This window comes from Zootoca vivipara, chromosome 7 (assembly GCF_963506605.1).
Source record: "Zootoca vivipara chromosome 7, rZooViv1.1, whole genome shotgun sequence".
NCBI classification, from domain to species: domain Eukaryota; kingdom Metazoa; phylum Chordata; class Lepidosauria; order Squamata; family Lacertidae; genus Zootoca; species Zootoca vivipara.
In genome coordinates, this window is record NC_083282.1 from 22,329,751 (window position 1) to 22,352,244 (window position 22,494).

Sequence of the window (22,494 nt, forward strand, 5' to 3'; positions counted from 1 at the left end):
ATTCCTTCCAGTAGCACCTTAGAGACCAACCAAGTTTGTCATTGGTATGAGCTTTCATGTGTATGCACACGAAAGCTCATACCAATGACAAACTTAGTTGATCTCTAAGGTGCTACTGGAAGGAATTTGTTTATTTTGTTTCGACTACGGCAGACCAACATGGCTACCTACCTGTAACTAGGGCTTTGGATAAGTATCTTTTCCCATCTTGAGATACTCGTATTGTGATGGTTTGCTGCTTTATTTCTAGTTGTAAAATCTAACATTTATTAGTATTTTAGATAGGTTCCCTGCCACTTATATACTGAAGGTACCTGCTTTCTTATAGCGGTTCCTATTTATCTACTTGCATTTTTGACGTGCTTTCGAACTGCTAGGTTGGCAGGAGCTGGGACCAAGCAACGGGAGCTCACCCCGTCACAGGGATTCGAACCGCCGACCTTCTGATCAGCAAGCCCTAGGCTCAGTGGTTTAACCACAGCGCCACCTGGGTCCCTGCAATGTTTAGCTGGTTATAAATCATCATGTTGAAAACCAGATATTGCCAGAGGGGTCTTCCAGCCAGAACTTGCTGGAATTCAGTTCTGGCACCTCTCAGCTGGGTGCCATTGTCATTCTAAGAGAACGGGGGAGGTGTTCATGGTGAGTTCTGGCAGCTCTTTTTCTAGAAAAAAAAGCACCGGATATCACCCAGTCCTAGTAGTTCCAGTTTCACATCATGTGGTACCCAATGTTTGCCTGAGATCCAGTAGAGCTGTTGCCAGGCAGACTCAGACAATGCTGGACTGTTGTTTAGTCGTGTCCGACTCTTCGTGACCCCATGCGAGGCACTCCTGTCTTCCACTGCCTCCCGCAGTTTGGTCAAACTCATGTTGGTAGCTTCAAGAACACTGTCCAGCCATCTCGTCCTCTGTCGTCCAATGCTGGACTAGGTGAACTAATATTCTGACTTGAGATAAGACAGCACCCTATTTTTAAAGCCACCCAAGTGAGATGCATGATGAAGAATGCTAATAATCCTTTATACAGTGTCACCCAACATAGGCTTCTTCAGTTCTAACTATTAGAAGCACAGAGGACCCAGAACCTTCATTCTGAACACCTCATTTGAATTTCAAGAAGGTGCCATCTGTCTCAGCGATGCAACACCCTAAGCCGTTCAAGTTTAGAATATGCTTGTGAAAATGTAAGCTTCACAAAACCATCCTCTTAAAATCTCACTTACACTCCAAAAGACAATTGTCGCCTACCAAATAGGATTTATAATTCAACAAGGAGTGTGCTCTTTTTTCCTCTTTATTGATTTGCTTATTGATATTTAGAATGTTAGACATGATAATCACTTGTTATTTTGAGAAGTCTTTGGATTATTTAATCAGCAGAAAACTTTAGAAACAACTGTCTAGTGCTTTATAAACCCACAGCAAAATTATAACAGAAATTTAAAACTGTAATGTATTGCTGCAAGGATGATTATTAAGGGAAAACACAGCTGACATTTTCTGATTTATGCACACAATCAGAGATGGAGTCCAAGGACTGTGACATAATTATCTTCATGCTAACCATTTTTGTAAATCTCTCGACAGAATTTTAGCTAATTTTAAAATGCCTTCTGAAGATTAGCTCTTAAAATTGTTGGGGAAAATAACACAACTTATTAGCAAGGGTATAATTGTAAACCTTCCAAATACTCATTGTGAATATCATTTAGACAGTAACTCCTGCTTCAGCAGCTGGTAGAAAAGACTCCAGTTTATGGAATCTTGAAACAACAGAGTGGAATCTAATTAAAGAGGATTACATGCCAAAGAAAAATTATTAAAAAACCAACAACAACCAGACTAATAGACCATTGTTATGAATTTAAAAGCCCCTTCCAGCTTCTTTTTCCCCATGCAAACCTTTGAAACCATAACAAGGGAAGTGTTATTCCCTATAAAATTTGAACTTTCGTTGACTTCTTATTCTCTTTTTCTCTAGAAAGTATTCCTCTAGTGAAAATGGGGCACATTCAGGCATACAGAAGCCTCTAACCAGACATCACCGCTGCTCGCCTTGCCTTCCTGGCCGCAGGGCTGTCCCCCACTATCAGCACAGGGTGCCTTCATACAGTAACAAACCAACACAGGACTCAGGGTGGCCCCGCAGCTTACTTTAGAGAGGACCATCATCTGTCTGGTCCAAGTCCAGTTTAAAAATAAGGAACCTTAAGAAAGGAGATAGGGTCTCTTGGAGTTGCCCATCCACAGTTAGCACCAGGACTGAAGTCTGAGTAGGCATGTGTCAAGGAACTGTCAACAAAACCACAGGGCAGGCACACACACGGAAGGCACAGAAGGCAATTAGCTCTTTATTAACAGAAAATAACAATGCAGTAGAGCCCTCTGGTCCGTCTTAATCCAGCTGGGACAATGCTTAAACTGACCACTAGCTCTGCCCTTCCTCCTCTAGCCCTTCACTCTAGATCCCTCCCAAGTAGATGAAGGCTACATTGAGGGGGCGGGCTCATCCTCTGAGCCTGTCTGGCCCATTGCTCAGCAACATGCAGGACTCTTCCTTGAGCGGGATGCCAGGGTGGGAGGAGAGCCAGTAGGACTGGGACTATCCTGCTGCTGTGTAGCAGGGCCAACCTCTGACTCCTTTCTGTATGAGTCTGTGACCCTAACCCTCTCCTTCTCCTGACCCCCCTTGAATGCTCAAACCCCCTGCGGTTGGAGGATGGATGGCGGCTAACAGATTGAGATTGAATCCTGACAAGACAGAGGTACTGTTTGTGGGGGACAGGAGGCGGGCAGGTGTGGAGGACTCCCTGGTCCTGAATGGGGTAACTGTGCCCCTGAAGGACCAGGTGTGCAGCCTGGGAGTCATTCTGGACTCACAGCTGTCCATGGAGGCACAGGTCAATTCTGTGTCCAGGGCAGCTGTTTATCAGCTCCATCTGGTACTCAGGCTGAGTCCCTACCTGCCTGCGGACTGTCTCGCCAGAGTGGTGCATGCTCTAGTTATCTCTCGCTTGGACTACTGCAATGCGCTCTACGTGGGGCTACCTTTGAAGGTGACCCAGAAACTACAACTAACCCAGAATGCGGCAGCTAGACTGGTGACTGGGAGCGGCCGCCGAGACCACATAACACCGGTCCTGAAAGACCTACATTGGCTCCCAGTACGTTTCCAAGCACAATTCAAAGTGTTGGTGCTGACCTTTAAAGCCCTAAACGGCCTCGGTCCAGTATACCTGAAGGAGCGTCTCCACCCCCATCGTTCTGCCCGGACACTGAGGTCCAGCGCTGAGGGTAACGAGAAGCCAAGTTACAGGGAACCAGGCAGAGGGCCTTCTCGGTAGTGGCACCCACCCTGTGGAATGCCCTCCCACCAGAGGTCAAAGAGAACAATTACCAGACCTTTAGAAGGCATCTCAAGGCAGCCCTGTTTAGGGAAGCTTTTAATGTTTGATTTCTGTATTTTAATGTTTTGTTGGAAGCCGCCCAGAGTGGCTGGGGGAACCTGGCCAGATGGGCGGAGTATAAATAATAAATTATACTTCAACGGGGGCTCTTGGGCAGGCAGATCCCACCACTCTTCTTCATCCAGCTAGTCCCCGACACCAGGTCACCTGGTCACTGTCTTCCCCACTATGAAGAGATGTACTTTGTTTCTATTCAGATTTTGCCTATGCAGTACATAAGTAGATGCCACTTAAAGCAAACTTTGTCCCCTTTTTGGGTGGTGCATAAGTAGTGGTCCTGATAGGTGGTCTCTTCCCCACATGTGTTCTCCACCACATTACTAGGGTAATAGCTGGAACCTTGTGGTCATGGGCAATTGAGTGCATTTAGTTGGAAGAGAGGGTGGGAATTGCAAGGGCATGACCGTGAAGCAGTACATGAAGTGCTGTTGGAAAGGAAATGGCTTTAAATCATACGAATATCATTTAGTTCAGGCAGGTCTGCACAATTTATAACCCTCCAGGCCAAAGCCATGTCTGGCCACCGACTAAGGTCTCAGTAGAATTCCAGTTTACTTGCCTTCTTGGGAATGCAAAAGCAAAGAGGTTGCCAAATAACAGGCAGGAGGTCACAATTCTTGACCATCAGGCTTTGTGAGTCATGAGGTGTTTGGATCAGCATTAAAGGTTGTGCATTGTATTCATGCATAGAGCTTCTCCCCACCACCCATAAATGTGTTTTATTGATTTTTCAATGGGGTTCTACAGTAGGAAAAAGGGTTAGTATCCATACAATCAAGCGGATCCTAAACTCATAGTGAATTAAGCATGCACTAGCCCTCATGTGGACAACATGGCACCCTCCATGTTATGCACTACAAATCCCATCAGCCCCAAATGACACGGTTAATAGCCAGGGATGGTGGAAAATTTAGTCAACAGCATATGAAGGACTCCACCTATCTTACTCTGTGGTGCCTCATAAACCCATGTGCCGCATGTGAGAATAATCAACAGTCAGACAACACAGATGACTTAATTGCCCATTCCACATTTTGAAAACAAGAGAATACAATAGAATGGCGTGTTTGCAGAATCAGTAACCCCCTTCAGGCACCAGAGACCAGGAGAGTTGGGCTTCACCCTTGCCTTATTTAGGGTTGCCATACATCCGGAATTTCCCGGATATATCTGGATTACTGCAGCCGCAAGCAGATGTCGACAGTGTCATTTTTGCAGATTTCCCTCAAAAATAGCTCAAAAGCATCCAATTTCTTTGGGCAAAGCTCCCGTGGTCAGATCTTGACCCCTCAATGTGTGGGTGACAGTGAAGCCAGACTGGTGGGAGTGCAATGGAGGAGAGTGAAGTTAGCAAGTGCTGACACCACTCTCCCTTTCACAGAATGATAACTGTTTGAAGGTTTGAATACCCAAATAGGACAAATGTCTGATTACAATACCCTAGAGAACACTGTTCTCAATAGAAACATTGTACAGTGGTACATCTGGTTACGGACTTAATTCATTCCGGAGGTCCGTTCTTAACCTGAGGTACCACTTTAACTAATGGGGCCTCCCGCTGCCGCCGCTTCTGTTCTCATCCTGGGGCAAAGTTCTTAACCTGAGGTACTACTTCCGGGTTAGCAGAGTCTGTAACCCAAATTGTTTGTAACACGAGGTGTTTGTAACCTCTGTATTCCTATTCTATCCCTTTGAACTTGATCCCACTGCTCCTTTCAAACTTGTCTAATACCACAGGATTCTAGTCCCCACAAAGGAAAACAAACTACTTCGAGGAATTAAAGAGAGAGACACAGACAGACAGACATATATTTTCCCTTCTAAAAACACATGAATTTCTTTTAGCTTGAGACAGGCAACATTAAGCTCAAGGAAATTTACATAACATCATTATTCATAATATATAAGTATGTTTTTACAATAAACTTTGTGTCTCATTATATATTCATTTTTGATGAACAAGCTGCTGTACCTTTGAGTAGTCAAGAATCTATCTTTTTTTTAAAAAAAAATATCTCTAAACCTCTACTCCATGCAATACAGTACTGATATTTTTCAGTAGAATATTTACTGTGCTTTTAACCAATACATGATAATATTAGACCAAACTGACAAGCAAACATTTTTGTGTTTAGCTTCTGAGGGGGTCAAAAAGCACCTGAGGAAAAACCCTACCTTAATTGTTTTTCCTAAAAATTTCTTTTTCATGTCCCTTTACAGCCCAAATTTGTTCCTAGCTTGGTGATATTTTTAAGGCTTGGTCTCCCCCTCGCCCGCCTCCCGATTTCATCATATTCAAGAATCACATAATGTGAAGTATGTAGGTCTTGAGAAGCTGCAGTGTACACAGAGGAGGATAACCAAGATGATCAAGGGTCCGGAAACCAAGCCTTATGAGGAACGCTTGAAGGAGTTGGGTATGTTTAGCCTGGAAAAGAGGAAACTGAGAAGAGATAAGATAGCCATCTTCAAATATCTAAACAGCTGCCACATGGAAGATGCCTTGGAGGGTAGGAGTCGAGCCAATGGCTTGAAGTTGCAAGAAAGGAGATTCCAACGAAACATCAGGAATATTTTTCTGACAGTAAGAGCTGTTTGACAGTGGAACAGGCTCCCTAGGGAGGTGGCGGACTCTCCTTCCTTGGAGATTTTTGAGCAGAGATGGGATGGCCATCCCTCATGTATGTTTTAATTGAGATCCTGGCATTGCAAGACTAGATCAGGCATCCCCAAACTTCGGCCCTCCAGATGTTTTGGACTACAATTCCCATCTTCCCCGACCACTGGTCCTGATAGCTAGGGATCATGGGAGATGTAGCCCAAAACATCTGGAGGGCCGCAGTTTGGGGATGCCTAGACTAGATGATCCCTTCCACCTCTACAAGTAATGATTCTATGTGAAACCACTGGGAATAGTAATTAGGAATTTTGAGGCTCAATTCTCTGTTATATATGAATCAGGAGAGGTTGTGAGCATTGTGAACCAGTGTTTTGATGCAGTGGGGGACAGGATGAGGGCTAACAGACTGAAATGGAATCCTGTTAAGATGAAGGCACAGCAGGTTAGTGAATCTCAGGTGTGATAGTTGGGGAATTTGACACTTCTACGTGGGGTTACACCTCTCTCTTCCAAAGCAACAGGTATATAGTTTAGGGGGGTGCTCCTGGACCCATCTTTGTCACTGGAGACCCAGATAACTTTCACAATGAGGAGTGACTATTATTACATTAGTACGCCAACTGTGTCCTTTTCTGGACAGGAATAGCTTGACAGCCATGATGGTAGCCTTGCTACTGAAATACAGCAACATGCTTTATGTGGTTATTCCTTTGAGGCTGGTCTGGAAGCTGCAGCTGGTATGCAACACTGCTTCCAGGTTGTTGAACGGAGCACTGGGGCATATTCAAGGCCTTGTTATCAAGACATAATCAAGACATAAAGCCCTGAACACCTCAGGATCATGCTATGCACCTGAGAGACTCCTTGCCTATCATAGTCTTCTTGCTGTGCAACAATGTGCAGAGCTCAATGGAGGGGGAAGCCAGCCAGCCAGAAGAGTCTCTGAGATGTACTTGCCTGGAGGCAGTGCCAGCATTCAAAGTCAGGTCCAGCCCTAGGGTCAGGCAAGCAGCAATCCACATGGTCAGACAGTCCAAGGGTCCAGGAATCTGATGATCATAGGGTCAAGATGAGCCGGAAGCAGCAAGGTCAGACCAGAAACTGCAAGCACTGTTACCAGCATCTAACTGCTGCTGGAAGCTCCATTTAAGAAGGCTGAAGCCAGTTGGTTCTCATCAGCACTGTCTCCTTTGAGTCCTTGAAGGCTGATCAGATGCAGGTGGAGTCACTCTACCTTCTCCCCCTTCAGGCTGCTGTTCAGCAGGTGAAGCTGACTCCTGGCCCATGACACTGCCCCTCTACAACTTAGATCAGGCATCCCCAAACTTCGGCCCTCCAGATGTTTTGGACTACAATTCCCATCATCCCTGACCACTGGTCTGGTTAGCTAGGGATCATGGGAGTTGTAGGCCAAAACATCTGGAGGGCTGCAGTTTGGGGATGCCTGACTTAGATCAGGCATCCCCAAACTTTGGCCCTCCAGATGTTTTAGACCAGTGGTCTTCAACCTTGGGCCTCCAGATGTTTTGAGACTACAATTCCCATCATCCCTGACCACTGGTCCTGCTAGCTAGGGATCATGGGGGTTGTAGGCCAAAAACATCTGGAGGCCCAAGGTTGAGGACCACTGTTTTAGACCACAATTCCCATCTTTCCCTACCACTGGTCCTGTTAGCTAGGGATCGTGGGAGTTGTAGGCCAAAACATCTGGAGGGCCACAGTTTGGGGATGCCTGACTTAGATCATCTCAGGAAATGTTACTCAATACAACACACCCTGGAGAATATCACAGGGCAGTGACATCCAAAATGGTCATTTTCTCCTGCACTCAGAAACTGAGATATGAAAGCTAGGATCTAAATAGCACCATAAACCTAAGTTATGGGCGCAACAACAGAATGTCTAGGCATGCTTTTTTATAACAAGAATTTGTTGTTTAGTTGTGTCCGACTCTTCGTGACCCCATGGACCAGAGCACGCCAGGCACTCCTGTCTTCCACTGCCTCCCGCAGTTTGGTCAAACTCATGTTCGTAGTTTCGAGAACACTGTCCAACCATCTCGTCCTCTGTCGTCCCCTTCTCCTAGTGCCTTCCATCTTTCCCAACATCAAGGTCTTTTCCAAGGATTCTTCTCTTCTCATGAGGTGGCCAAAGTATTGGAGCCTCAGCTTCACGATCTGTCCTTCCAGTGAGCACTCAGGGCTGATTTCCTTAAGAATGGATAGGTTTGATCTTCTTGCAGTTGATTATTGCCCAGGTTTTCCTTCCACGATAAGAATGGGCCCTGTTATTGCTGAGTTTTTGTTTTTATAACTTTGTTTTAGGAAGGTCTCTTCTACCATCAGACTACTGGTCCAGTTACCCCAGCATTGTCTGCACTGACCGGCAGCAGCCGTCCAGGGTGTCAGGCATGGTCTCTCCTTGACCTAGAGAGTCTGGGGGTTGAACCTAGAACCTTCCGTATGAAAAAAGATCTTCTAGCACTGAGCTGTGGCCCCTCCCTTTTACTCTTTTTCAAGACTGTTTTATCACTTCTTATGAAATTGCTTTATTGTTTTCATGAGAAATTTTTGTTCAGAGATTTTCAAATACTGAGTGGTTTAGAAATGCTTTCAATTGAATAAAAACAGGACAATGCAATGCAACAGAATGTAGAAAGGCAGGACATTGAATTTTCAGCTGAGATCCAGAAGCCGGGTTCTTGAATCCATGTGGATTTCCTATTCAGTTTTTAACATTTTCTACCCTCATTCAGCTATAGAAGACATTTCCAAAAGCAGCCCTGTGGAAGAAAACATTTATGTTTCAATCAGCCCCATAGCCTCACAGCTTTTTGTTGAGCAATTCCGTCCTTTTGTCCACAGGCACGTTTCGAATTATATATTCTTCAGTAGCATTAATGCAAAATGCAAAGAATCTTATTTCTGTTCAAACTCAGCTGACAGCAGAGAGAAAAGAGGGAACAGAATGCGGTCCAGCTGGGACCACCACAACAGATAATATTGATATAGTGAAGATGAGACAGACAAGGCTGAAAGGAGCAGTGGGACTAAGCTCAAAACATAACAAATAGAGTGCAAGAGAGCCAGGAGTTTGTATTGAGGGAATGGAGAGTAAAACAGCGCTGATGTGTCAAGACAGCACAGCACAGTGGGAGCAATGTATTACAGAGAGGTGGAGTGTTGGAGATTCTGTTACAGGCTCCAGTTTTCAGTGTGCGTGGCTGTATCATGGGGATGGGCATAGACAGGCGCTTCTGATAAATCCTGTGCTTTCAAGTAACACCACCCGCGTGAATGGATTTGTTCATTTGTTGCAGCTTATTTTTTATTTTATTTTTTTTAAAAAAATCAGCTTCATGCTAGCTGATGTTCTCTTTGTAATTGTCCTGGGGAGAAATGTTTTAGCAGTCAACCCCAAGACCTGGATGCAAGGAAACAAAAGGCACTCGTCACCCAGCAAGTCAAGTCACATCTTATTGCGTTAGCCAAAGATCATATCCAAAGCCATAATTCAGAATCATTAAGCCGATAGTTTTATTCTGGGGTTCCCCCCCTCTAATACAGCCCCGGGCTGGTGTCTCCAGATGTTTTTGGACTACAACTCCCATCATCCCTGACCACTGGTGGTGCTGACTGGCATTGATGGGAATTGTTGCACAACGCATCAGGAGGGCACCAGGATGCGCAAATGTGCTCTACCTTTGCACATCCACTCACCAAATAATTCCACAGCAGTTGACACATGCATCCTCTCTCCCCACACCTACCAAAAAGAAACAGCCCTTTTTTGTACTTCTCAAGATCCACCAGTTATGCCTCATTTCCTGCAGGTTAAAACCTACCCATTCATTACTTAACTCTATTAAAGGCTCGTTTGAGCCATTGACAAAGTTGTACTTTGGAGCAGGGCACTTGCTAGACAATGCATCAGTGCCAGATTAGTATGACACAGTAGAGGGATATTTAATAATGGCTAGGAACCAAACGGGGCCTCTTCATACGTGCAAAAACTTTCGCACACACAAGGGACTGTGTAGATTTCCCCTTTCATAAGCAGCTCATTTTGCATAATCATGAAATGCTGTTCTGGAAGGCACCCAGATAAAGGACATCAGAAGCTGCCTTATATGGAATGAAAAACACACTAAAGCAGCCATCTGAGTCTCTTGGATACTGATTGGCAGTGGATCCCCAGGGTTTCCTACTGGGGTCCTTTACAGCGCTATCTGGAGATGCCAAGAATTGAAGCAGACCTTTTACATGCAAAGGATGTGACATTTGGGGACGGCATTTCAGAAAGGACAAAGGAATATATATATATAGTATACTGTATGGCCATGTGTGTGTGTGTGCATCACACCTGAAACTGTCATTTACTGTGTAGGGACATGAATAAGGTCTTCGTAGTAAATGTGTCTCAACTGTGGGACTCCCTTTCCCTTGAAGCATGGAGGGTTGCATCATTGATGGTCTTCAGTCATCAACAACAACATCCAGATGTTCAACAACCTCGGGATGGTCATAGGTACCCCAACTCATGAATTAGATCATCTGACCCACCCTGCTTGCTCTGCAAAGCTCCAGGATAGCCTACTCCAGGCATAGGCAAACTCAGCCCTCCAGATGTTTTGGGACTACAATTCAATATCACCCCTGGCCACTGGTCCTGTTAGTTAGGGATGATAGGAGTTGTAGTCCCAAAACATCTGGAGGGCCGAGTTTGCCTATGTCTGGCCTACTCCTAAAATAATTTCAGCAGATCATCACCAACCATTTTTTTAAAAGTCATTTATTAACTAGGAATTAAATATGGGTGGCCAAGAATTCAATCTCTATCAATATTTGAGTCCAAATGTAAAATCCAGATGCAAAAACTTATTTTTTAAAAATGAAACTTTCTCTCTCATGTGCATTATTTGTATGTCTTAAACATTCCAGGGGAAGCCACGTGTTGAAATCCAGAATTCACATTTTGAAAGCTAGTACAGGTGAGAACCATTTTAGGGGCGTCCAACTGACACGTGATTGCTGACACGTTGGTCCTTTTGGACCTGGGACAGGGCAGGATGGGGGCGGAACTGAGAAGGGGGCGGAACAGGGTGGAGCAAACTAAACATGTTCCACCGACACATGCAGGGGCCAGGAATGGAAGCCCCACATGAAATTGTTGCCGCTTGTACTTAATATTCCTTTAATTAATTTCAAAATAAATTCTTCATTCAAACTGCTCCTCCTACAGTTCTGATATCATCATAAAACGATTTTAAAAATCCCTCATAAGGACAATCAATAGTACAAAAACTAGGGCTGTGCAAAACATTTTGCTATATTGTAATTTTCAGATCATCAACAGTGCTTTGGGACAATGTAAAATATTTATGGAGAAGATCATTGGCTGTGATTTTCACAGCCAATGTGAAATCTGAAGAAGTGTATCTGTGTATCTGAAGAAATCTGTGTATCTGAAGAAGTGTGCATGCACACGAAAGCTCATACCAAAATATAAACTTAGTTGGTCTTTAAGGTGCTACTGAAGGAATTTTTTTATTTTGCTTCGGCTCAGACCAACACGGCTACCTACCTGTGATTTTCACATCACTGTACAGTCAAACCTTGGCTGTCGAACGTAATCCATTCTGGAAGGCTTCTGAAATGTTCGACAACCAAGGCGGGGCTTCCAACTGGTTGCAGGAGCTTCCTGCACTCGAGCAGAAGCTGCGTCGGACGTTCGGCTTCTGGAAAACGTTCAAAAACCGGAGCATTTACTTCCAGGTTCTGCAAGCCAAAATGTTCCAAAATGGAGGCATTCAGGAGCCGAGGTTTGACTGTAACTCCAGGGCTGGATTTAGGTTTGATGAGGCCGTAAGCTACTGAAGGTAATGGGGCCCTTTATATGTCCAGCTATCCTTTGTCAACAACAAATTGTCGCTGTTTTTTATAAGATAAGATATCCTTATTGTCATTGTCCCCTTGCGGGAACAGCGAAATTACTTGGTTGCTACATCCACTCAGAAAAAGCATTCCGCATAATCCAAAATTACAAAACCTACTTAAAAACGGTAAATATAATGCAAATAACAAATAAAGTCCAGGCTTTCCATTTAAGGCCAAAATCGCTCTAGGGAAGAAACTGTTCCTGAGACGGCTCGTTCTTGCCTGCATATTTCTATATCTCCGTCCCGATGGCAGAAAGAAAGAAATGGTGACCAAGAAATGGTGAATTACATTCTCTTTGCCTACTGCACATGAGTTATCCCAACCAATGAGGAATCACAAAATTAATGGGATCATATGAAATGTGGCTATGCTTAGACATCACTATGGGAAACAAAGTTAATTCAGTAATATCAGTGCTTCCATCCTGAATAACTGAACCCTGTCAAAGCAAGCACACCCACAAAATCTCCAAATAATGGGTTCTTGGTTGAGTGGGATAGGGACACGGGTGGCGCTGTGGTCTAAACCACTGAGCCTAGGGCTTGCCAATCAGAAGGTCGGCGGTTCAAATCCCCGTGACGGGGTGAGCTTCCATTGCTCGGTTCCTGCTCCTGCCAACCTAGCAGTTTGAAAGCACGTTGAAGTGCAAGTAGATAAATAGGTACCGCTCCAGTGGGAAGGTAAACGGAGTTTCCATGCACTGCTCTGGTTCACCAGAAGTGACTTAATCATGCTGGCCACATGCCCCGGAAGCTGTATGCCGGCTCCCTCGGCCAATAAAGCAAGATGAGCGCCACAACCCCAGAGTCGTCTGCGACTGGACCTAATGGTCAGGGGTCCCTTTACCTTTACCTTATTTGAAACACCAGTAAGCAAACTTTTTAAAATTCAATTCTCACTATCCCAACGCACGATCCAGAGCTAGTGCTTATTTTAGGGAACTGGAGACACGTGGAGCAGAAAACCAGCTGTATCAAAACAACATTCCTCCAGGTGAAGTGTGAATATATTTATCATGGCCCAAGCCAAATACAAAATGAGAAAGACCCTTTCCAAAGGGATTACACCATGCAATAAGCGTCATTGGCAATCTGCTGCCAGAGTCTGAGGCATGAGCTGGAACTATCAGAAAATGTGTTTTCCCAGATGGATGATGCCGTCCAGCTGAAAAGTCTCTCCTTTGCCCTAAAAATAAAAAAGAACCCTCATTTGCCAAGTACTGGTGACCTTTTTTCCTCTCTCACTCTCATTTCATTGCCTTCTTCCAAGTGGGGGGAAAAACAAAAAACAAAGCTCCCACATCAATTCCACAAGAAACTACAGCTTGGGAGCTTCATACCAAAATTTTACCACCGGTATGATTGCAAGTGTGAAAGGGAGGGAGATGGGAGGATGTGGTTTATTCCAGTTACAATTTATGAAGCAGTTTCAGCTTTGGATTTTATGCCATGCCTCCCATTGGAACCAGCCAACCCAATGTCTGCCAAACTGTGCGCAAGATCCCAGGGGTCTCGGTCCTTATCAAGGGTGTGTGTTTCCTTTGGGAATGAGGAATGATGGCGACTGTAGTGACTTTATGAAAGATAGTTTATTTACACAGACAAATAAACACACACACACACACACACACACACACACACACACACACCCCTGAGACACAGATGGGGCTCATCAACCTGGGAAGGTAGCCCATTCAGGAGAAGGAAAATTCTTACCTTAAACCTCCGTTGCCTTGTGGGATATCTTTGGGAGAAGAAAAGGCTAAGTCAGGCATCCCCAAACTTTGGCCCTCCAGATGTTTTGGACTACAATTCCCATCCTCCCTGGCCACTGGTCCTGTTAGCTAGGGATCATGGGTGTTGTAGGCCAAAACATCTGGAGGGCCGCAGTTTGGGGATGCCTGGGCTAAGTAGTAAACCCAACAGCAACAGCAACTAAATAATAATAATAATAATAATAATAATAATAATAATAATAATAATAATAATTTATTTATACCCCACCCATCTGGCTGGGTTTCCCCAGCCACTCTGGGCAGCTTCCAGAAGGTTATTAAAATACAATAATCTATTATCCAGATCCAGAATGGAGTCTCTAAGAAGGTTGTAGGCCCCTTTCTGGCAGCTCCTGCAGCCAAGCTGGTGCCAAATGTATTGCTCTGCTTTCCTTTGGACAGCACCAGTAAGGCCGAGAGGGAGGTCTTGTCATCTGGGCAGCCCAGAACCTCCACACACACTGCCCAAGCTCGCACCCTGAGGAGGTCACTTGGGTGCTGCTAATGCAGAGGTTTGACTTCACCCTTGCATTCACTGCATTGACTTTCAAGACACATGCATGCCAACAACAACAACACACATTTGTATCTCAGGAGGGGCTTGCTTCCTCCATGAGTGCAGAATTGGATTCAAAGGTATTCCTAGTGCCATTTCCATGTCTCTGCACTTTCTCAGCCAGCCCACCCAAAGTTATCCTAGCGCAGGATAACTGTTTGTGTCCATTGTCCATTGCTAGGTTGTCTGGCACCAGGTGAAGACTTCAAGACTCCTACATTTTCCAACTCAATAAATTATGGGGAGAACCTAGCACTCAGGAAATTTAGGGGGTCCTTATCCCCTGCCAACCCATAACACTATGCACCAGTTCTTTTAATTTTGAAACTGCACACTGCCTTTCTGCATTGCTGTACTCAAGACAGTTTACAACCCTCAGAAATGGAAACATGTACAGCAAAAATCACATCGCCATATTGTGATGAATTCAGAATATAAATAAAAGTAAAGTACTGAAATCCAATGCAGTATTACAAGAGCATATGAACCAAATGTCAGTAAACAGGGGGGGGGGGAAACAAAATCCCTCCTCTCAATTAAGATAAATGAGTTACAAGCAGCCAAGATAGCATCAGCAAAAAAGAAAATGCAAAAAATAATTATAAAAGATAAAGATTAGTTGCAGCTACTGGAAATTTACTGTTGTGATTAGTTAGGAGTTATTCTGTTGTTATTTTAAGGATGGCTTTATTTTATGGATGTATTCTTTATATATTCTTATTTTATTCTGTTGTAGACTGTTTCTGATTTTGGTTTGATTGACCAATTTAGGGTGTCATATGATCCCGAAACTGTGGTTAAGCTTAACTATAGTTAGGGAAAATAAGCCAGCTTCAAAAACCATGGCTTGACGTTGACTTGTTTCTACTAACCTCAGTTAAGATTAATCAAAATATTAATCTTAATCTCAGCTGTACTGGAGGGAGAATGGGAATCTATTAGTTCTGAGGGAGGCTAGTTTCATTCTCAAATTACTAGGTTTAGTGCAGCCAACCTCAAATTTTTGCTTCCAGATGTTTTGGACCAAAACTCAGCAAACATGGCAAATGGCCAGGGATGATGGGTTTTATAGTCTAATAACATCTGGAAGGTTCCAAGTTGGGGAAGGCTGATTTAAGGTTATGTCTGAACCAGTCCTCCGGTTAACTAAAAATCCTTTGCTTCTTTGCTTTCTGCAATATGTTATTACACTTTCCCCCCGATCCTTCTTTTAATTTATTCCTGCAACTTTGAGATATCTCCTCCTCCTCCTCCTCCTCCTCCTCCTCCTCCTCCTCCTCCTCCTCCTCCTCCTCCTCCAGGCTTCTACTCAACCAGCTCCAAGCAGGACATTCTCAAAACTATGATCCATGGTAATATAGTGTTGCCTAGCAATAGTATACATTTTCCTACACCTAGTCTCCAGCTTTTGTAGTAAGATTTTTCAGCTACAAAAAACCCCCACAAGCCATGCACATGATTCTGCTACCTTCCTGGCAAATGGTACATGAAATCAAAACTTACAGATTCTGAATAACAAGCATCAAAAGGTAAGCTTCTCCACACTGCTATAATAAACCAAAATCACTTGGGAGCTAGAGAGCATCTCCTTTCTTCCCTTTCCCCAGGAAGCTGCTACAACAAAGTTGTGTGAATAAAATTTTGTTTATTTTGCTATTCAGGCTTTCTTTTCTTTTTTTAAGGCCTCAAACACTACTATTCCTAACTGGATTTATCTAAATTTTTATCGTCAACTGTGAATTCAAACCAAGCGTATTAGTCGTTTGAGCTTTAATCTAAGCAGAGTCAATAAACACTTTCAACTATGCATACAACCAGGAAAACTAACAAACAACTTAGAAAGTATAGCAGATAATCAAAAGAATTTAGTTTGTTCTCGGAGCTTTTGAACCAAATCCTCAGAGAGTATGAGAACTTGCAATTCCCATCAACTTCAGATGCAACATAAGTGGAAGCTGAACCAGCATGCAGAGTACAATCCCCCAACTAAAAACGCAAGGCTTATTTGCTTAGAAGAACAGTTGTGTCGGCAGCTTTTTACAAACACTGCCAGCTAAGCATCTTTAGCATCATGTGATTGCCAATCACTGCTAGAGAACATTAATTTGTCCGTTTGGAGGGCACAGCTTTATTCAGACAGTGATCAGGGCCGGCTCTAAGTAGAGCCCCGGTGGCGCGGTGCACCAGGGCACCAGGCCGGTAGGCAGGGCGCTGCGCGGCAAAGCCGCACGGAAACCATGCTGCGCCCTGTGAAGTCGGGGACGCCGGAGCGATCGGCGCCCAACCTGCTCGAGACTGCCCTAACAGTGATTTGGGCTAAGATAGAGATCAATGAGAGCTGAAAAGTAGTGCTTGTATTTGCAGTAACTAATACTGTATGTATGTACATTGTTTTTCAAACACACACACTAACACAATCACTTCAATACTTTTTTGTGCAGTTTCCACAATGTTAAGTCAACCCGCAATGGACTTTGAAATATTGCAAAAGAAAAAGAAAAAAAGTGTAGCTCAGAACAGATATCAGTTCAAAGAGTCCAATGTCAAAGTCCTTCCTTTCGATGCCCCTTGACAAATTACACCAATCATTGGCTGAATAGTTGTGATTGAAAAGATCAATGATTCATAGAACTGGCATTCTACCTACATATCTCTAATTGCTATTGAACTAAGGTAGTGATTAGAGAGAGATCTGTCTGACATTGTATGTGGGGTTTTTTTAAGCACACAGGCTGCCGAAGAGCACCTAATAAATGCTGTCCAAAAATAAAAGGTAATCTGAACCCACCAGGAATATCCACAAGTCTAAAAAGCTTACACTTGATCCTTGTATGAAGGGTGGTATATAACTTTAATAAATACATAACCTAGCATGTTGGAAGAAGGATAACACAATAAGAATTTTTCGTGGCATGCTAGTGTTGTAGGTGCAGGGAGTTTCTGTTTTTTGTTGGAGAACAAACATCAGATTTTCCCCAAAGTAATTCCCACTTCCCAATTCTTGCCACCACCCCCAACCCCAATACTGTTGTTGATTCAGATGTGGTAGACCAGCATATCCTCTAGTTAAAGGTATACTGATGGCTCAGTCAATCCCTATGCATGTCACAGGGTCTGGATGGAAATTCTCAAATCTTTTAAAACTGATTCTAGGGTACTCATTGTAACAAGGTTTGAAAATGTCTGGTAAAGCATCAGGCACAATTTAATTAGGTTTCTGAGACAGATGGACCTCTAACATCTGCATGACTACAAAAATCATTCTATAGCCCTTCTGATCAGGACGTTCTTGCAACAAAGCACTGGGCAGGGTGGGGCAAAGAATCAAAATTAACAATGGGATTTAAGACTGTAACAAGTAACCAATAGCATCTTTGGTGGGAGGAGAAAGGGGGTGTTATTAGAGAATTTAAATAAGTTTATAATAGAAGCCCAAGCAGACAAGGAGCATAATTTAAACCGATTTTCTATGTGGTTTCCACTTGCAATAGCATTTTTCACAATAAAGTTAATTTAAGAGCATCTCCTTAATCTTCTTTCATTAGGAAGCGTAACTCAGCAAGATACAAAATGATGGCTGCATTTAGACATACGGTAATGTTCTTCATCCTCCCAAACATGGTCTGGAGGGACTAGGAATATGTGACACATTCTCCCTTTCTGGAATAATAGATCACATCCCTTCCCCCCTCCCCCAAACCACACCACTGTGTGTTGTACCATTCAGACCAGCCAACCGTGGTCAGAACAAGCCTTCCAGATCAGGCATAACTGATTTGGAGGATCCAGCATGCCAAGATGCAGGCAGTGACCATTCTCAAGTTGTGTGAAAAGCAGCAGAAACAGCTGTGTTACTTACCGGGCAGCTTTTATCTGCATTCCTTTTCCAGTGCTTTTTCTCATGTTTCTTTGCTGCAGTTGAATTCAAAGATGCGTGAGTTTGTCTTCGAGGGTTTAGTGCTAGGATATTCTGTGGATAGAGAATACGAGGCTTTGATTTTTGGGGAAAGTGAAAGGTTCAGGTGGGGAAGCAGTTAAGAAAGAAAATTTAACAAGCCTACTAAATCACAGCACTCTAGGTCTGTTTATATGTATGCATATAAAAGAAACTTATCTTTATAAAATAGACTTGTGAATCAGCCATATTAACACATTCAGTAACAATTAAAGTTGCCTAGTCTTCCCTCTTAAAAGCTCTATGAATTTGGAAAATAGTTAGAAATAAGAGTTACATTGGTTTGCTTTAATAAATTTAGTTCTCCGACTTAACTGCAATAATTTTCATTTTAAATCTTCTCTCAATCTAAATTCCATATACATACACCATATTTATTTGCTCTAGATTGCTGTGAATAATACACCCCGTTTTCAAAACCAGATGATTTTGCAGCACTGTGCTATAGATTCATTTCCCACACCCCAGGAGCAGCCGTCTCCTATGTAAATGAATTGATGCTATCCTATGGATGTCTACATAGAAAACAGCCCCACAGAGGTCAATGGGATTAACTCTGAAGCAAGTGTGTATACGAGGGACGCGGGTGGCGCTGTGGGTTAAACCACAGAGCCTAGGGCTTGCCGATCAGAAGGTTAGCAGTTCGAATCCCCACTCCTATGCCATTGCCATTCATACCTACATACGACTAGCCATAGACTTGTTATTCAGCCAAGGCTCTCAGAGAAGCGGCTCACCCAGTGGGACAAAGCCATAATGTGAGCTTCCTAGCAACAGCTTTGCTGGGACATGCCAGGGGAGGGGTCAGGGATGTGTGTGCACAACAGCAGGAGCATCACATTGGCTCTGTCATTGATTCCACACAACTCTGACCTTCCTGCTGTGCTTCCCAGTCGGTGAAGCTGCCCGTGAAATGAATCAGTCAAATGGGGTGCCAAAACTGAAAAGGTCCTGTTAACGGTCACCACCTTGATTCACCCCAAAGGCAGTGGGACTTGAAGCAGGTCCCCAGATGCTGATCTCAGTACCCAGGTAAGCTTATGCAGGAGGGAACGGTACCCTGTTCACAGGCTGCTTAAGAGCTTTATATATCACACTCAGAACTTCAGATTTTGCTCAGAAATGAACTGAAAGCCGGCATAGCTGTCTCAAAGCCAATGAGATGTGTTTCATATTCCCAGACGCAGTAAGTATATCATGCAACCATATGACAGTCCCATGTACAACACACTGCATTATTCTAAATGTAATGTTACCAATGTATGGGTAATTGTGTCCAGGCTATCACACTCACACACATGCAAGTGAATAGCCAGATTTTGATCAAATGATGTTAAAAAAGTAATCAGGTATCAGAAGAATTAACTTCGTAGAACAGAGAATGATGCCAACCACAAAAAAACTACTATTTTACTAAAGAACAGCAGAGAATCCCTCCAGAGTTTAGCAAATCATTTAAATCAGATTTTTATTTAAATTGGATTTTTAAAAATAAAATACTTTTGGAGGAAACATCTTTGTAAAGATAGTTTTCTATTTAAGTTACATTATAGTCCAAAGGCTATCAGGAAATAAGGATTTGTTTTAAGTTTTTTCATGAGTGAAAACTCAGTCTATGTTTTTTAAAAATAACAACAACAATAGTAATAATGTATTGTTTAACCACATCAGTTAACAAACATGGATACATGCACTCTAATGTTATTGTTTTAGTTAAACAAGTTGTTTAAATTGTTATTAAGGAAATGATTATTATTCTCCTTCCAATAAAGTACAGCAGAAAAGTTGTCCAAGTATAAACAGAAAAGTTGTCCAAATATAAACTTATGAAACCTCACAATAATTTCATGATTATCTGTTTATGTATTTCTAATAGTATAAACAAATCAGTAATTTTTTATATAACTGTAAAAACTACTCTGAAAATTATTCCAAAAACGAAACCTTCATCTGGTTGTACATATTAAGATTATAGCAGCAAGAATGAGTCTTTCTGTTGTTGTTGTTTTAAAAAAAAACTAATTTAAATCAAGTCTTACTGACTAGTGATTTAAATTGTGATTTAAATCCATTTGATTTAAATCAAATCCACCCTGATTCAGAAATTTAAAATTCAGTACGGGTGCAAAACAAAACAAAACAAAAAACTTTCAAAATCATTCCATCCAGTTGTTTCTTCTAGTGAAGTTCCAAAACCAAAAGCAACTCCTGCCCGGAGAGAAGCCACATTGGGAACAAGCACATGGGATGTTCGATGCTTCAGTTCCCCTCCTGCGTGGGTAACGCTGCGCTTTAAATTGTCTCAGCTCCACTTCACACAAGTTCAGCACAATATGAGTTATGTCGCGCCACTGTAACGCCTCATTTGGTCCTAAGCCACGGAGATGAAATCCCTCATATGAACTAGAAGTGCAATTTTTTAAAAAAGAAAATCAAAAACAAACGCAGAATATTCCAGGCCCAGGCTGGCCCTCTAAAGAACCCAGATGTGTGGCCAGATGCTAAAGTACGCAGGAGGAGTCGTCTAGGGGCTGGTCTTACAGCCTATTTTTATGGAAGTTATAATGCATAGGCTTCTATCTTTTATAAATGTTTAATACGGCACTGCTAAACAGACGACACGCTAGAAATCTCTCCGCAGCCTTTGAACTGAATAATATATTCTTAATATCATACCATAACAGATGTAATCCATTGGGCATGACACCATATGGTTTAGAGAGAGAACTCTTGGAAGAAACCCTGGCGTTTGCTACTCTTGGAATTCTGCATCAGCTAGGATGGCTCTGAGGGTAACAGTTGCTGAAATCCAGCAAGTGTTCACAGTACAGCATATTCCAGAAATAACGTTGCAAAAAAAGAAAGTGTTTGGCACATAATACAGTACCACCAGCATCCATTAGAGATTAGAGGCTTTAATTAATTATTTATCGTGATTTATATTTTTGTTTTTTTGGGGGGAGGGACACACACCCAGGGGAAAACACTCTTACGAAATATTTTCTTTCAGAATGAGTAAAATGCTTTTAAACTTCCCTTTTTTTTAATGCAAGACTCCGAAGAGCGTTAGATAATGGCAACTGTGACATGCCCGGCATTCAAATCCAAGACGCATTTCTCCACCTAGAAGGATGCCTGCCATCTTTGTGAGAGGTGCGTACAGCAGGGATTTCCAAAGATCGAGGTTTACGTAGTCAAAAATGCCACTGTCCTTTCATAAGAAGACATCTGAAGGCAGCCCTGTTTAGGGGAGTTTTGAATGACTGATGTTTTGATGTATTTTTTAAATCTTTTCTTGGAAGCTGCCCAGAGTGGCTAGAGAAACCCAGCCAGATGAGCGGCGTTTAAATTAATTAATTAATTATTATTTATTATTATTATTAGACGGAGCTATCAGTGAAGTGGGTGAATGCCAAAGTTTACAGAAGTATCAATATTTTTAAAAGAAATATTCGGGGGAACACACATCCTAAAACACCCCAGCAGGGACTGAGCATGCTCTATAGTCATAGAACACTGATAGCTGGGGGGGGGAATGGGGACGGGGAATGGGGGTAATGGAATAGGCTGGCAGTAGTCATGGAAGATGTACATGGGTGGAGTCAGGGACACAGCCACACATATGACCTCCCTATCCAGTTACAGCACACCTGTGGGCTTCACCTAGGCTTCTGATTGTCTGCTGCAAGAACAGAAGGTTGGTCTAAGTGACTCTGACAGAAAACATTGAGACCAAAAATATGGCTTGCATGCTTTTATTTTGAAAAGGGTCTACCTCACTGAAAGAATAAGTTTCCCATGTGAAAATTTAAACCCATAAAAATTTAGTTCAAGTGTAAACTTGTGGATCCATGTGAGTTGCGTACTATTTTAGGAGCACCTCAATGTTAGAAATATTTCACATTCTCGTCTTCAAGAATCTGAGCGATTTGCATTTCTCAAACACACATCCCCTAGCATTAAAAAAAAAACCCAGCCTTGGACTGATATAGTATTAGGTCTCTATTGCAATCTCAATCTCTCTCATCTTTCTACTAATGTGTCGTGAAAAAGAAAAAAAACTCCCCTAAAATTCTGCCTCCCTTCTATTATTATAAGCTTTATGATAGCTTTATAGTTTCAGATTGATCCTCTCCATATTGTAAAATGTTTTGTATGCTTTTGCGTGTGTCACCAGAAGC

The 22,494-nt window shown here is 42.8% G+C and overlaps 1 protein-coding gene across 7 annotated transcripts in view; it reads right to left on the bottom strand.

The window, feature by feature from the left end:
- Window positions 1–22,494, bottom strand: part of DPYD (dihydropyrimidine dehydrogenase) — a 504,044-nt gene that overhangs the window by 447,684 nt on the left and 33,866 nt on the right. For all 7 annotated transcript variants that reach the window (XR_009557876.1, XM_035123777.2, XM_035123778.2 and 4 more), the window contains exon 2: window positions 18,218–18,328. Coding sequence is in view for 5 of the 7 variants with exons in the window: in XM_035123777.2 (XP_034979668.2) it covers window positions 18,218–18,328 (111 nt within the window). In the remaining 2 variants the exon portion in view is untranslated. The remainder of the gene's footprint in view (window positions 1–18,217; window positions 18,329–22,494) is intronic.